Raw genomic sequence first — 16,849 nt, 5'->3', positions numbered from 1 at the left:
ACGCACCGTCACCTGGTTCACAACGCACCATCACCTGCACCATCACCTGCACTGTCACCTGGTTCATAACGCACCATCACCTGCACCATCACCTGGTTCACAATGCACCGTCACCTGGTTCACCTCGCACCATCACCTGCACCGTCACCTGGTTCACAACCATCATCACCGCACACAGCGCCGCCCAGGCTCACAGCACCACAGGGCGCACCTAACTTACACCTGACTGTCATTCATGACAATGGACCGTCTAAGGGCGCGCTCACACTAGGCCATCTGTACCGTTGCCCGAGTACGTTTGGCCCCTGAAGTCTAGATCGTTTGGCTGGTGTGAGCCCGCCGTCCGTACTCGGGTACAGTTCAATCCCGTGGCCTCAGTACGCTCCGGAGAGGTGTGCTCGGGCCACGGTACGGACGCTCATGACACGCGCACACGCACGGATACGCAACCCATACGGTACAGTGTGTACAAGAGGCAACCGTACTCAGGCCCAGTTGAGACTGCCTAGTGTGAGCACAGGTACAGGTACAACTTTGCCCAGCGTGAGTGCGCCCTGAATGTCTGTCTGTGGGAACGTTTGACAGCAAGCTGCTTAAAAAGGCTTTGGATAGAATTGTCTGCTAATCGACCAAATACGAGACAACCGTTATGACACACTCCCTGAGTGCTCGCCAGCCCCGTGGAATCCAACTGAACGCCTGTTGTGATGATACGGGCTCAGCGTTAGCTCAGGGCTGTCAGTGAGGTGAGGGTTAGCATTGGGGGGGGGGGCGGGGGGGGGGAGGCTTGCTTTTAAAGCAGTGCAGACATGTCAGAGTTCCTTTTTTCAACATGTTCTCACTGCCCAAACCTGGGTTTGAACGTGAGCTCTAAGAGAACGTGTGTGGGCTCCTCCCCGGTCCCCGCGGTCGTGTCCCCAGGTGCTGCGTAACCTGCGCAGCGTCATCAGCCTGACCTTCCTGCTGGGCATGACCTGGGGCTTCGCGCTGTTCGCCTGGGGCCCCGTCAACGTGGCCTTCATGTACCTCTTCGCCATCTTCAACTCGCTACAAGGTAAGTGCCGCCGCTGCCACCGCCGGCTGTGGAGCGCGAGAGAACGAGGAGAGAGTTACTAACTCGGCGGTGAATGGACGTGCGTTTTATACAGCGCGTTTCTAACCGGTGACCACTCAGAGCGTTTGCCCATTAACATTCAACCCGTTCACGCACACATTCACACGCCGACGGCGGGGTCAGTCACGCAGGGCGACAGCCAGCGGGTCAGGGAGCAGTCAGGGTGAGGGCGTCTCGCTCAGGGACACCTCCACACTCCGCTAGGAGGAGCCGGGGATCGAACCGGCAACCTTACGGTTACCGGTCAACCTGCTCTACCTCCTGAGCCACATGCCACAACTACTTAGTTACTATTAGTCTGATTCTTATTCATTTATCTAATTAACTAAATGAGTTGGCTGGCTTACTAACTAGACGGGCAGGTGGGGTTGTAGTTAGTGAGTTACTTTCTTCTTGGATTTAATTATTTCTCAATTTGTCACCGCCCTCTCTCTTCCGTGTCTCTCTCTGGCGCTCTCATGCTCATTATCTCCTCCGTCTTTCTCCTTTCTGCCGTGTCTCTGCTGTCCCTCTCTCTCTCTCTCTCTCTCTCTCTCTCTCTCTCTCTCTCTCTCTCTCTCTCTCTCTCTCTCTCCCAGGTCTGTTCATCTTTGTGTTCCACTGTGCACTCAAAGAAAATGTCCAGAAGCAATGGAGAAGATACCTCTGCTGTGGCAAATTCAGACTGGCAGACAACTCAGGTAATCTGGCTGTCTTGTCTGTCTGTCTGTCTGTCTGTCTGTCTGTCTGTCTGTCCGTCTGTCCGTCCGTCTGTCCGTCCGTCCGTCTGTCCTTGCAGGTCAACCGCTCCTTCACAAGCGTGCCTCACCATCAGTCCCCTCCCGTCGGAATGTGAAACAACAGGAACAAATACATAAAAAAATATGAATACACAAATAAAATACCGAGCATTTATTAAAAAGTAAGACCAAAGCATTCTTGCTAGCTCTGCAACTAATGAAAGACCGCGGCTTGCTGCCCGTACGGCTCTGATTAGCCAGCATATGAGTTGTACCACCGCCAGTTAATAAGAGCCCTCCCCCCCGCCCGCCGCGCCAACCCCTCACTACGCTCCTTTACAAGAGATCATCAGGATCCAAGACCAACGCTGTCCAAAAAGAAGAATCGGCAGCGGGATTGTTGGATCAACCCACTTAGCACGCTACCAGTGTTGTAGATACAGTGTTGTAGATACAGCCTGGGTCGCCATGCAGCCACCCAGGGTCGATTCGCTACGTGGCGCTGCGCTACGTGTCGGCCCCTACCGCTCTCATCAAACGCACCTTAGCTCCATCTTGAGGAAGCGGCCTCGGTGAAGAACGCCACTGGACCGTGAGTCGGTCGGAGGGTAACCTCCAGCCGGATAAATACGTTATTAGAGACAGGAATGGGGAACGATGGGTAATCCACGCACGCTGAGCTTGAGCTGCGGGGCAGGAACAGGCTTTCCCCTGTTGTAGGGAGACGAGCAGAGACACGTTTTGATTGTTGTTCGTTTATTTTAGATTTACTGTTTGAAACTTCTGGAAAGTGGGAAGGATGATGACACGAAGGAGGAAGGGAGGAGAGGAGTGAGGGAGGGAAGGAAGGTTAGGAAGGAGATAGGAAAGGATGTAACGAAGACAGAGAGAAAGAAAGGAAGAAAGGGGAGAAGGAAAATTAAAGAAATGAGGATAAAATAAATCGGACAAAAGTTCTAATAAAAAGGATTGGAAGACAGAAAGAGAAATGAAAGGCATGAAGGATTAAGTGAAAGGGTGGGATAACAGCAGATGGGGAGAAGAAAGGATAGACGGTAGAGGACGGAGGGAGGAGGAGGCCCAGAACAGGAGGCCCGCTCTGAGCCTGCTTAAGTGTGGGAAGAACACACACACACACACACGCGCGCACACTTACCTCCTGCTGGGCCTCTGAAAGAGCTCTCGACAAGAAGGTCATGAGTTCAAATCCCAGGCTCCCTCTGGTTATTTACCATGTTAAATAATCACAGCAGAATGTACTTCATCAGGCTGCGTCTCTTTACCAAAGCAGCGCCCGGGGACATCAGTAGTAGGTTGTACTGGGCACCACCCAGTGTCCACCAGTAGGACACTGTGTTTGAAGTGCCACCTGTAACTGTTACCATTAATATGAATGTATGTATGTGTGTGTTTGTGTATATGTGGCTCTATGCCTGTGTGTATGTGTGTGTGTGTGTGTGTGTGTGTGTGTGTGTGTGTGTGTGTGTGTGTGTGTGTATGTGTGTGTGTGTGTGTATTCATGTGTGTGTGTGTGTGTGTGTGTGTGTGTGTGTGTGTGTGTGTTTGTGTGTGTGTATTCCTGTGTGTGTGTGTGTGTGTGTGTGTGTGTGTGTGTGTGTGTGTGTCTCTGCCTGTGTGTGTGTGTGTGTGTGTGTGTGTGTGTGTGTGTGTGTGTGTGTGTGTGTGTGTGTGTGTGTGTCTCTCTCTCTCTGCCTGTGTATGTGTGTGTGTGTGTGTGTGTCTGTGTGTGTGTGTGTGTGTGTGTGTGTGTGGGTGTTTCTCTACCTGTGTGTGTCTGTGTGTGTGTGTGTGTGTGTGTGTGTGTCTCCTCCAGACCTGAGTAAGACGCCCACCAACAACACTAAGAAAGTGAGTTCAGAGAACTTGGGGAAGTCTCTGTCCTCCAGCTCCTTCAGCTCCACCACGGCCACCTGGACCTCCAAGGCCAAGGCCACCCTGTACCCCTTCAACAAGAGACACAGCAACACAGGTACACACACACACACACACACACACCCTGTACCCCTTCAACAAGAGACACAGCAACACAGGTACACACACACACACACACCCTGTACCCCTTCAACAAGAGACACAGCAACACAGGTACACACACACACACACACACACACACCCTGTACCCCTTCAACAAGAGACACAGCAACACAGGTACACACACACACACACCCTGTACCCCTTCAACAAGAGACACAGCAACACAGGTACACACACACACACACACACACACACCCTGTACCCCTTCAACAAGAGACACAGCAACACAGGTACACACACACACACACACACACACACACACACACACACACACACACACACACACCCTGTACCCCTTCAACAAGAGGCACAGCAACACAGGTACACACACACACACACACACACCCTGTACCCCTTCAACAAGAGACACAGCAACACAGGTACACACACACACACACACACCCTGTACCCCTTCAACAAGAGACACAGCAACACAGGTACACACACACACACACACACACCCTGTACCCCTTCAACAAGAGACACAGCAACACAGGTACACACACACACACACACACACCCTGTACCCCTTCAACAAGAGACACAGCAACACAGGTACACACACACACACACACACACCCTGTACCCCTTCAACAAGAGACACAGCAACACAGGTACACACACACACACACACACACACACACACACACACCCTGTACCCCTTCAACAAGAGACACAGCAACACAGGTACACACACACACACACACACCCTGTACCCCTTCAACAAGAGACACAGCAACACAGGTACACACACACACACACACACACACACACACACACACCCTGTACCCCTTCAACAAGAGGCACAGCAACACAGGTACACACACACACACACACACACACACACACACACACACACCCTGTACCCCTTCAACAAGAGGCACAGCAACACAGGTACACACACACACACACACACACACACACACACACACACACACCCTGTACCCCTTCAACAAGAGGCACAGGCACACACACACACACACACACACACACACACACACAGACACACACACACACACAGACACACACACACACACACACACACACACACACACACACACACACGCTGTACCCCTTCAACAAGAGGCACAGGTACACACACACACACACACACACACACACACACACACACACACACACACACACAGACATACACACGCCCTCGACCCCTTCAACAACAGAACGAGAAACACATGCATGCACACACAACCGCACTCACACACACGTTTTACAACATGCTGCATGAACAGGGTGCAGATGTTAAGTTTTGATGCGCATCCCTGTCGTGTTTACTACTGCGCCTCCTACCTTCTATCTCACGGTCTCTCTATGTATCTACCCCTGTTTGGTGTGTAGAGAGCTCTTCCATCCAATAGCAGGAGCGGAGGTCCACAAGAGGTAAAGCTGATTGGCCGATTGACTTCCTGCTTCCGACGCCATTTGATCTGGCCCTGTTTCCCCAAACACGTTTGGTCTCAGCCAATCGTATAATCAACCATTAAGCTTAACTGTGCACTTGTTAAAAGTGGTTAAAAGTAGTCGCATTTCCGACCTTGTGGACTCGGGTGGCAAACAACGGTTTGGGAAAGCAAGTTATGATCCGAGTGATGTGATTGGCTGGTTGCTGTGATGTCACATACCACTGTGCTGCCAACCTGGGGTACTCTGAGTGGGAGGAGTTGCATGTCCTCTCATTGGTTTTATAATAACTACTGGCTCCGCCCATCCAGGCGACTCTGGGTTGTCCAGCACAACAACACAACCCCCACCAGACGCACATGAGCTCAGAGCGGCTGAATATGATCTCACCCTTAACCTGTGGCTGTTATTTAATAGTCCTTAAACACAACATAACAGCCCTAATGTCTTTTTTTGATTCGATTTTAAATAAAACGGTAACAACTGTGTGCCTATTGGAATTAACACGATTGGTGAGCACGACTGTATTAGCAACAAGCTAACTGCTATCTGACCGTCTTGAAGCAGAATGAGACTTGATCCAAGTCCAGACACTTCTATGGTTCTAATCCACATCTTGATTCGGATTGTAATCAATAGAAAAAGCAGTGGACCGCAACATTTTTTCCAGGGAAGAAAGGAAATGTTACATGATTGATGCTTTAAACTTATTGCCTGGAAGTTGATTGGTTTACAGTGAACATTAAAATCGCCATGCCAACAACCAATCCAAAGAAAGTTGCATCCATTCCTAGGCCGGCTTAATCGCTTCTCATTAAATTCTCGCTTTGATGGGCTGCTTTGGTGAAGAGCCGTGTTTAATGTACAGACATTATGTGTCCGTATGTCCATATGTCCATGTGGGAACTTTCAACAGGACTGGTGTTCCCATCCCGCTTTAATCAATAGGTCTTATTGTTATGTTACGATTATGAACACATGTTTTCCTCGGAAACAGCACTAAGCCACGAGAATAGTACAATATCATTTTCCTTATGAAAAAACAAAATTAACCCCCCCCGCCCTGACTCCAGATGGGCTTGAATTTGTTTTTAATCACTTTAACATACAAATTAAAGTGGAAGAAATAGTTTTGATGTTATGCCTTCAGAGTTGTAATTTCCTGTGGGGTATACTACGAACCTCGCTGAACATACCCAGGCTTTCTAGGGAAAACCTGGATCAACAGAGACGCAACTGGCGATCAGAGTTAAATGGTACTACGACGCTCACTTAGGATTCGATTAGTCGAGCCAGGTTTTCTGCTTTAGGTTCAACGCGCGTTCACGTGAAAGGGGCGTTTATCGCATCATTTTACTCACCTTTACAAAATGGATAGAGCAAGAGCAGTCTATTTCACTCAAGAGGAACAGATAGTCATAATTAACTCCTATGAGTTCAAAATCTGATAACAGCTAGGGGCAACATAATTGCACATACTGGCTAGGGAGGCGTGCTGGCAAAAAATATCCGATCGTATAAATTCATATAAGTGAAAGGATTCTGCATATAGTCTATAAAACAACTATGCCAAATGATGAATTGTTCACCATTAATCCCAATAGAGTGATGATGATTTAAAAATGCATAAGCAACGTCCAACCTGCCTTGTTCTATAATTTAGGGAATTCACTTTAAATACACCCTATATAAGAAATGTATCACATATGTTTTCAACCGCTGTGAGGTAGTGGCGGTGGCGTAGTGGATTATTTTAAGACCCGAATGCCAGCGAGTTCAAATCCGCCGGTCCATCATGCCTTTTACCCCCATAGATGTGGTGCCAGCACGGCCTTGAGAACATTGGTATAAGTTCAAAATAAGCACAAAAATATAATTTCATAAGCTTTAGTGAATAAGTATTCCATATGATTTGGGACTTTTTAAGCTTCACACAAATGCGCATCACTTGGGAGATGAACCCCACATGTCACGTCAAGAATGACGCGCTACCTCCACTCTACCACTCTCTCACGGAGACACACTGCGCATCAGTAAGCACTGTCTACATAAGGTCCAACGAGGACGATCAAATAGCGAATACCCTCTGATGAGAACCTGTATCTCTCATCTCTCAATAATTCTCAGGCAATGCCAAGGGATCGTATCTATCCCGAAAGACCCTCTGTCTCCGGAGAGACCCCTGTACGATGTGGGCTCCGAGGTCCACGGGAAAATCCACAAATGGTGACGACATTGTAAAAAGAGGGGCTAGGAAGCTGCGCACGCCGATCTAACCCGATAGACTAAGCTGAAAACCTGCTCCCGACCAGGTTTGGTTGACAGCATAAGTCACCATGGTGATACAGCAACGCTAAAAGAGAGCGACTTTCGTGTCCCAGCTAACCCAGGCTTTGAGCGCAACATACCTCGCTAACCCACTAATCGAGGTTCGTAGTATACCCCACTGGTCGAGCTCAAAGGTGGTCTGTTTCCCAGGTGAGAGGGCCACAGAAGAGAGGTGACGTACTGGTTAGCTGGGTGAGGAAACCTTCTAGAATACAAGGAAACCAATACTGTGCGAGAATTATTTGTATCCTCCATTTCCCCCCAAAGGTAGCGTTGAGAACGCATTGAGTGTCGGGGGTCTTAACATATAAAACGAGGCATTGAGAACTTTGTAAGTGTACAGATTGTTTATTAAAAAGGACATCTTATACACAATACCATCAGTAGTTCATCCGTCGAAGTAGATTGGTGAACACAGAGCTTGCGTGTTGTTGACGGCTGTAGGGCTGTATACAAAGATATCACTGGGTTTTATATGTTAAGACCCTCATTATACTACCAAAGAAGTGTCGGGCTACTGCTAGCCTTGTAAGTGGTTTAAAATAGCAATTAATTTTTTACCATGAGACATGCCCTTATCATTACAAGTTAGTTAGTTATTCCAACTTAAGAATGTGTGTATATGCGCTTTTTTGCTCTCAAACGAACATTCAAACTCGTTATCATACTAAACATATCCCAGATCCATTTTACACCGGATTTCCCCTTTAAGTTACTACTGTAAGCTTTTTAGACGTCCGTCTTTGCTTTCTGTCGTGTCGTTTTCTGAAAGCCAGGCATCATGGAGGAGTATGAAGGTGTCATCAGGTCATATCAGGGGAGGGAGTTTGATCATTTGTTCCTTGTTTTTGGATGATACGCACACTTTTGTTTGATCATTGGCGAACTACAAACTACATTAGGCCATTGCGCCCTATCTTGCACCCAGCGCAATTGGACTTTCTACACCGGCTTTGCATATTTCTGTCAAAATATCAACTTGTCAAGTTCAATTGCGCTGGCTTTTAAGGGGATGGGAGATGGCACTCTCATTGGTTTATTACACGTTACGCCCCAAAACACAGACCAACCCAAGTTTCAGACCAACCCATTTTAGATTTGCGTCGGGCGCAAGACTCATTTATCCGCCGGTATAGAGGTTGTTCGCACGCCCCTTTTTACGTCGCCGCGGCCATTTTGTTGACATGACACTAATTGAGAATGAGTTGTCTGAACGGAGTGAAGTGAGCTGTCGTTCTGAGTTATCAATATTATGGCTTTGTTCGCACGTTATCAAGACAAACTGAGTTTAATCGGCGGTGTTGACCCTTATCAACTGGATTCTGACACTTTAAGCAAGGACCCGTCGTTGTTATCGGACATCACGTACATGGGTTTATGTAATTACCTTGTAAATACAGTGTCTGCATATACAGCCCAGGAGTTCACAAGCAGCATAAATAATGTTTATGTAATAAATGCATTACCTATCATCTACCTTACCAATACGTTTTAGGCTACCTTCCAATTCTAGACCTACAGTCACCTAGGCTACTGCACACATTAATGCTAGGCAGCAGAGGGAGTAAAGTGATCTTCACTGTCTGATGGAAACCATCCATCGTAACGTTACAACTTACTCCCTGTGATAAAATAATGTATAGACTATGTGAGGCTATGTGAGCTAGACCGATCTAACTCTAACATTACCTGTGGTGAAATGTTGGGAACAGACTTTGATGTGAGTAGTTGGCTGAAAGTCTCGCCTATTAATTCTAGCCAGCCATAAATCTCTCCTGCGCTGGCTCAAATCCTCAGTTTCTTTCCCTTCCCATTTTCTCACTGCTGGTATGGCATAAAAACAAAGTGCTGAATTCTTATTGCTGTCGTTGGAACAGCCATAGATAACACAACAAACCATTGAAAAAAAGGTGCGGGGAAAGTAGCACTGACAAGGTTGCGTGTGTCGCGTATGTTAGGAATGTCAACTATGTCAACAATATGGCGGCCACGAACGTGGTGACTTTTATAGAATAATGCTGCATTCCAGGGACACTTTTTAGCCCGTAAGTTACGAGCTGGAACTGGGAGTACATCGATCTGGTACGAGTTCACTGGTAGTAAGTTGCGGGTTTGACTGCCGTTCCAGGGCACTTTCACGGGTAGAAGGTTGTGAAAACATGGGTTACGAGTTGCCTGGAACGCACCATTAGGTCTTATAGCAACAGCGCCAGAGATCCGCCCACAAAGCTACTTGCGTTTTGCGTTTCATACTTGCGTTTCAGACCGTTAAAATAGGGCCCATTGGCTATTTATGTAAAAAATGTATTTTATGCTATTGTTTACTATTACCGTTGAACATTAGCCTTTACTGACGTATGAAGCATAAAGAAAACCAGGGATAGATTACAATGGCATGTAGATATATGCATCTAATGAATCCAACTCTCCTTCCACCAAAGAGTTGGCTACTCTCTAGTGGGTTACTACAAACTGTACATTTATTTTGGAACCACAATCTGTATTTATATTTAAATATATGTTTGTATAACTGCAAATCAATCCTCACGTTATCTTTCAAATTTATTCTGTTATTTTCTTTTTACACTAAATTAAGTTTTGGTTTGGATTTAAATGATGGTTTCGGGGGGTAGAGGTTGGAGAGTTTATTTGGGGAAAGTAAAGGTAATATTACTGCATTGACTGCCAGTTAATGCTAAAACCTAACTAGCAAGCACTGAACTCCTATAAATAATAAAACTAAAATGCTGCACTGTACAGACAATTTTCTTTTTTTTTGTCAGTACAGTATTAAGAGTATTGTGAGAACAGTATTAATTATAGTTAAATACTATAATGTTGTATTGTATACTACAACAATACAATTAAAACATTTAATTATTGCTCTCACTTATTTACACAACGTGATATAATGGAATGCCTTGTTAAATCAAAGCTAGTATGGGTTACTATTGGTAACCAATACTACTTATTATCGGTCAGGAACCCTTAAAACGGAACAACCAAATTATATAAACCAAAATATCATTATTATTGGGCGATAAGAAGGGAGAAACTCACATTCTAACGCTAGTGCTAACACCTAGCGTCCTGCACCTAGCATCTAGCGTCTAGCCTCTCCCGGCCTCACACTGAGGTGAAAACATCTTAAGCCGCGAACACTTAGCAGCCAAGCATGCAATAATTTGAACAGTATCCAAAAATACCGAGCATCACCGTTGTCTTAGCAAATCTGGAATGTGCACAATTTGAACAAACTTGATCTTTGGATCAAGTGGAAAATGAAATCCAAACAGGACTTATTTTTGCAATTCATCTTTGTTTTTGGCCTTGCCCATATTGTCTCGGTTTGGCTTGGCCCGGTGAGGCTAGCGCCTGTGGAAAGAGGGGACCACACCAACTGTCCCTGTTTTAAAAAAAAATAGGATTACTTAATATATTAATTGATTTAAGGTTTTCATTTGCTGATGAATATTCATGTGGAGTCGATTGGTAATAAGTCTTGTGTCTATGTGATAGGCTGTGACGCGACCTCGCTAAGTGGGGCTCTATCCATTGATAAGCAGCCGTGACCCTTCACAAACAACAGGCTATCAATTCAAAATAGAAAGTCAATTTTGGCTTGTTTTTGGCTTGTTTACCAAAGCTTGAAGTACCTCATAGCTACCCATTGCGTCCAATATTTGAATACAGTACTAAATTTACCATGATAAGGCAAAACGTAAATATGTCCAATTTTTTTCATTTCAGATATATATATATATCAGATATTTTGAGGATATTTGGACGATAAAACTACAAATGTCCAAGTTTTTCATGTCAGAAAAGTGGTCACGTTACTGTGGAAGTCTGTGGGATGAGATCTCTGTGTCCCTCCACGTCAGGGGTCAGAGAGTGAGGTCTGAGAAGGTGTGAGGACGGGATGTCTATATAGGCACCAATCTTTCTAATCTTGATTAAACATTCCTGCTTGAATAACCTGTACCCCGATGACACCATTGCAGTAAGGAAGCAGTTAAAATTGAAATAAAATTTAAAAAAATTTGGGCAGGTTGTATTATAGTACTCACAGTAGTGTTCAGGTAGTAGTACTATGTGGACCAAATACAAAACAGATCTGTGAAATGTGTTTTTCATGTATTTAAAAAGACATACTAAAGCGTAGAAGAAGTCTGCAAAACAATGAAACATTCTAGAAAAACAAGGAAACATTCAAATGTAGTAGCCATAATATTTGCCTGAAAATAAATTCAACATTATCATAGCATGCTAGGACCACCTTAGAAAACAAGAGTCGCTGTATTTCTGAACCATGGTGCGGTCCAAACTCCATGTAAACTCCAAGATTATAAATCACACCAACTATGGAATATCTGGCGTCCCTTAGCATAAAACAGTATTTTTCTTGGGCTGAAGTCCTGAAAATATTGTCGATGTATTCTGTTAAAGTAAAGACTATTTTCATAACATGAACACCAGGAATTGTGTTCTGTTCGAAGTGTCGAGTTCCCAGAAAGAAGAGGATTGTGGGATTTGCAGTTTTATGTATTTAAAGAGGCTGGATTTTCGGATTTTCGTTCAAGAAGATCCAGACACCATCTCAGCGTCAATCTCACACATTAGAAGATCTCACCTCATTGTTTTGTTGTTGTTTTTTCAATTGAGAGAAACAAGACAAACCTTATCCATCCACGCAAAGTCACGCACAAAGTCACACACCTGTTGTACCTGATTTGGCATCGAATGCGGTTTGTGCACGTCGGCACACAAACCTAGTGTGATGCTTTTTGTCTGTTGATATTTCTGCATGAGGTGTTTTTGCGGCGTGTCGTTAAAAATATGCCATGTTTTTTGTAATGCAAGATGTAAAGTATAACTCCTCTCTCTCTGTCCTTCTCTCTCTCTCCCCTATTCCCCCTCTTGCGGACCACCAGGTAAAGGTTTCTACAACCAAGCGAGCCCCAAGTGCACCTCCTCCTGCTCCTCAGCCTCCGAGCCGGAGACACCCTCCTCTTCCTCCTCCACCTCCATCCTGCCCGTCAGCCAGATGATAGACAAGGTCAAAGGTTACTGTTCCACTCGCTCAGACAACTTCTACAAGAACATCATCCTGTCTGACAGCTTCAGCAACAGCACCAAGTTCTGAAGCTTCTGCAAGACCCTCTCTCCTGCTCTCTCTCTCTCTCTCTCTCTCTCTCTCTCTCTCTCTCTCTCTCTCTCTCTCTCTCTCTCTCTCTCTCTCTCTCTCTCTCTCTCTCTCTCTCTCTGTATGTCTGTATGTCTCTCTCTTGTTCTCTGACCTTGTATAATCCTGTGTACCGATCCTGAGGTTCCACAAAACATTCTCAGAAAGTGCAGCTCAAAATCTTTTGTTTTTTTCATCAACCATTTTGTTGGCGGCATATCGATGAAAGTTCTGGAATGTCCAGCACCTCTGGCTTCCCATTGGCTCACACCCTGCAAGAAATGCTGATATATATTTGAGATTTGCCATGCTTATATTTTTTCCCCCAACAGTTTAAACTGTCAGACTCTGGCCCTGTGTTTTGCGGTGTTTTGAAGTGTGACACTCAAAATGTCTTACGTTTTGACTTACTGAGTTCACCAGAATCCAAGAAAGAATACCAAAACGAAACATTATTTTTTTTCTGCAAGCAGCTATCTTTAGTTGTAGTGAATACAGACGACATAATCTCGGATCAGTAGCAGTCCTACTGTGTTATAGCAGAACTTCTGGGGGAAGAAGGCCTGGGCCGGGAAACAGAAAACAGCAAGGGGCGAAGTTACACCTTCCTGTTGTTTCCTGTTGCATAACAGAAATATTCTATTGAAGAAAACTCAGACAGTAGCCTCCAGCAACACGATTGGTTGAAACAAATATAAAGTACAGAAGGTGACACGCCCCATACTCACAGATCTGACCTCTTCTGCCATCAGACTTCAAATATTAATCTAAAATCTGATTTGAGAGACTAGGGACAATGTAATATGAATTCCAATATGTTCATATGTGTCAATCAATGTATAAAAATACAAAAAAATATATTTGAAATATACATATTCGGTAACTTTAGGCGGTGGGAACATAGTTGAACATAGTGGGAACATAGTTGCGCTGAATAAACGCTGCGGAAAAACCTCAGAAGTGGTCAGCTCATGGCCTCATCGCTTTGATGTTCTCCAATCTGTTCTCCCTGAATCTCTGGTTCGGAACACCTGTTGTGATTTCACAGCAGGCTATAAATGTGTGGTTGGGGATACAATATTGGAGGTTGTCATGAATACTTCAGCCTTACCCTGAACCTCAGCTCTACATAGGCTTCACCTTAGAGAGGAATTCCTTGAACTTTCAGATTTGGTCATCCTAGTCACCAGCTCTTAGTGAGGGTCATCAGATTGGATGCAGTTCAACATTATTAACCTATTTTACATTTGAATTACTTCCTTCATTGAATAATGCTATAGTAGCCACCCATGCCATTTAACAGTGCTGAACGTAACCCCCCGACAGACTATCACAATACAGTGTAATGTTATGTAAAAATGAGCCTTATATATCAAGCACAATCTGTTGATGCAATCCTCCCCAGACTATAAGTGCCTTACCTGTGATTTAAAAGACTCAACGTACCATAAAGTTAATGTTATGTTTGTTGGTAAAGGACATGTAAAAAGTATTTACGATCACATCAAGTTGGAATCCATGGTTGTTGTCTATCATCACCATTGGTGGTCAGACGGGGCAGGGGGGCTGTTCAGGCTGGTTTCAGAGAAGAAACCAGCGGGGAAACAAATGACATGAAACATGCATATTTTTCTCTTGACAGAAGTAGTTTGCTAATCACTCAATGTTTTTCATTATTTACCCTCTTTCTAAATACTGTGAGGTTTAATGTCAAAACTGGTCATGTGCAAAGCCACAACTTGTGTAAATATCTTATTCTAAGTGCCTTCTTTCTTCATTGCCTTATGTGTGCCTGGATGGTTGTTGCTGTTTTTTACATTTCCATTTATAATACAATGTGATGCAGTAGAGAAGTGGATGGGTCTTCTGCTAGCTTCAGAGCGAGCCCAAAGGTTCACTGCTAGCCAAATGTATGTCCCTAGCACCGCCGCCAAAGCTTAGCATCTGACAGTTGGAATCTTTTCAATCTACCCAAAGACTTCGCATCTACTGGTTGTCAGTTTGGGAATTGTTTGCTATGTCGTTGAGGCTTCTCTCCTATAAATCTATCCTGTACATTTTTTACGTTTCTTTTCTTTTTGGTATTTTGTGGTTTGTGGGTTTTTTTTGCTAGCAAGCACATTCTGCTCTATGTATCCACATCCATTGTAGCTAGTATTTTTTTCACAAAGGGAAGTAATATTATTTTTTTTATTTTATTTGTCAAACATACTTGACTGTCCTACAGATTTCCATACACATGACTACTGATAATCTGAACTTTGTAGAAACACAATGTTGTTCTTTGGTCCAACTTTACTTTCACTGTTGTTGTTGTTGTTGTTGTTGTTGTTATTGTTTACGTTTTGTCCATCACAATATCACTCTGTTACATAAGATATAAGGTATTTTCATTGATTCAAATATTTTGAAGCAAATCATTCGTCATCAGTTTTCCTGTCTATGAATCACAATAGTAGATGGAGAAAATAAATGTATATCTTCACAGTGTTTAATTAAATGTTTTTTGTTGTTTTGTTGCTTCGTAAAAAAAGGGACAATAATTATAATTATTTGAAAAAGGCTCTTTTTTGTAACAAATGTTCATCAGTTATTTGCTTTATATGCTATACTCTGTAAAAAATGATATCTGAAAAATGCTTTCTTTCTTTACAGTAAAAGTCTTGATATGTTTGTGAAACTGTTTTTGGGAGCTATAAAGGAGTCATATCATGGTTGCTGAGCTCTCCTTTTTATGACTTATTTTTGTTTTTCACGTCAATGATAATAACTGAAGACTGAAGCCGAAGGGAAAGCCATCAAGCTTCTTGTTACACATACACAGATCAGACGGGCAGAGAGACTGATTTATACCAGACACCCATTACACCCCAATTATATTGTGCAGAAAATTGGTAATACCTCATTATTACTAACTATTACATAACTACTGAGATAGGACACCTTCTTCAATGCAGTTTTTCCCCTTTTGAGACTTCAAACAAAGTATCTTAGTATACTAGTTAAATTTAAGGCATGAAGTGGTGCACCTTTATTTTTGGAAAGAGAAGAGAGAGAGAGAGAAAGAGAAGAGAGAGAGAAAGAGAAACGCTTTTCTAATGTTTGTTTATGTTGCCGTCCGGCCACCCACTTGGTGCTCGCGACCCACAGTTTACAAATCCCAGAGTCTGTTCCTATTCATATGAGAACTATAAATATGAATTGAATATACTAATACGTTAAACGCCAGGACATTTATAAAGTAATCCTCTAAATGAGGTACTTGGATGGAGAACCACCTGTCAGCCGTCGTCCTGGTTTCATTTGTCATCGTCACGAAAAGCAACAACGGATAAACACTGGAGATTCTCCAGGCAACAGCACAACACAGAACACTGTGTACCCCCTCCCCCTGGCCCACAAGGTTGAAGGAATGCTTTCCTTTAGGGAGAACCAAACCCCAGCCCCACGTTTACCCTGGTTTGTATTAGACGACTCCCTCTATAGCTTGAACACATGCTATTGCAAGATGAGGTGATCACTGACATGGATGTAATACACCTGTCCTCCGCTTATTGAAACTGGATCGAAGGGGCGTTTACAGGGGAGCAGGCAACATTTTTTTTCATCTTTGGTTCTTCTTTGAATCTGCCCACACACTACATTTCTTCCATTACGATCATGGGGATGTGAATCCAGTGCATCAGACTAATTAGCCATCACACAAATAAACCAGGTGTTGAACTGTTAACACTTTTCGAGTCACATCTAGCCAGTCAAGCATGAGAAAAACACACACACACACACATCAGTGTGTGTGTGTGTGTGCGTGTGTGCGTGCGCGTGCGTTAGTTCAAGCGATCACGTTCATTGACCCATAAAGTGACATCATGGTGCTGTTTCTTCACATGAGACATCATATAAATATTTGGACATGTATGTATTGCTGTCATCTGGAGACCATATGATAAAATGGATGGAAAGAATCAGCCTCTCCAGGTGTATTTGGACATGCATTTATTGTTTTGGACAGATGCTGTCACCTGGAGA

General features: G+C 44.2%; 1 protein-coding gene across 1 annotated transcript in view; it reads left to right on the top strand.

Moving 5' to 3' along the window:
* Positions 1–15,522, top strand: part of adgrg6 (adhesion G protein-coupled receptor G6) — a 42,616-nt gene extending 27,094 nt beyond the window's left edge. The window contains exons 20-23 of the mRNA XM_084483989.1: positions 922–1,054; positions 1,693–1,794; positions 3,668–3,823; positions 12,570–15,522. Of these exons, the coding sequence (XP_084340115.1) occupies positions 922–1,054; positions 1,693–1,794; positions 3,668–3,823; positions 12,570–12,781 (603 nt within the window). The 3' untranslated portion in view covers positions 12,782–15,522. The remainder of the gene's footprint in view (positions 1–921; positions 1,055–1,692; positions 1,795–3,667; positions 3,824–12,569) is intronic.
* The last annotated feature ends 1,327 nt before the right edge of the window (positions 15,523–16,849 follow it).

The sequence above is a fragment of the Micromesistius poutassou genome (genome assembly GCF_964030765.1).
Source record: "Micromesistius poutassou genome assembly, chromosome: 19".
Lineage (NCBI taxonomy): Eukaryota > Metazoa > Chordata > Actinopteri > Gadiformes > Gadidae > Micromesistius > Micromesistius poutassou.
Note: the sequence above shows the minus strand (reverse complement) of the source record. Positions and strands in the feature narration are given on the sequence as shown.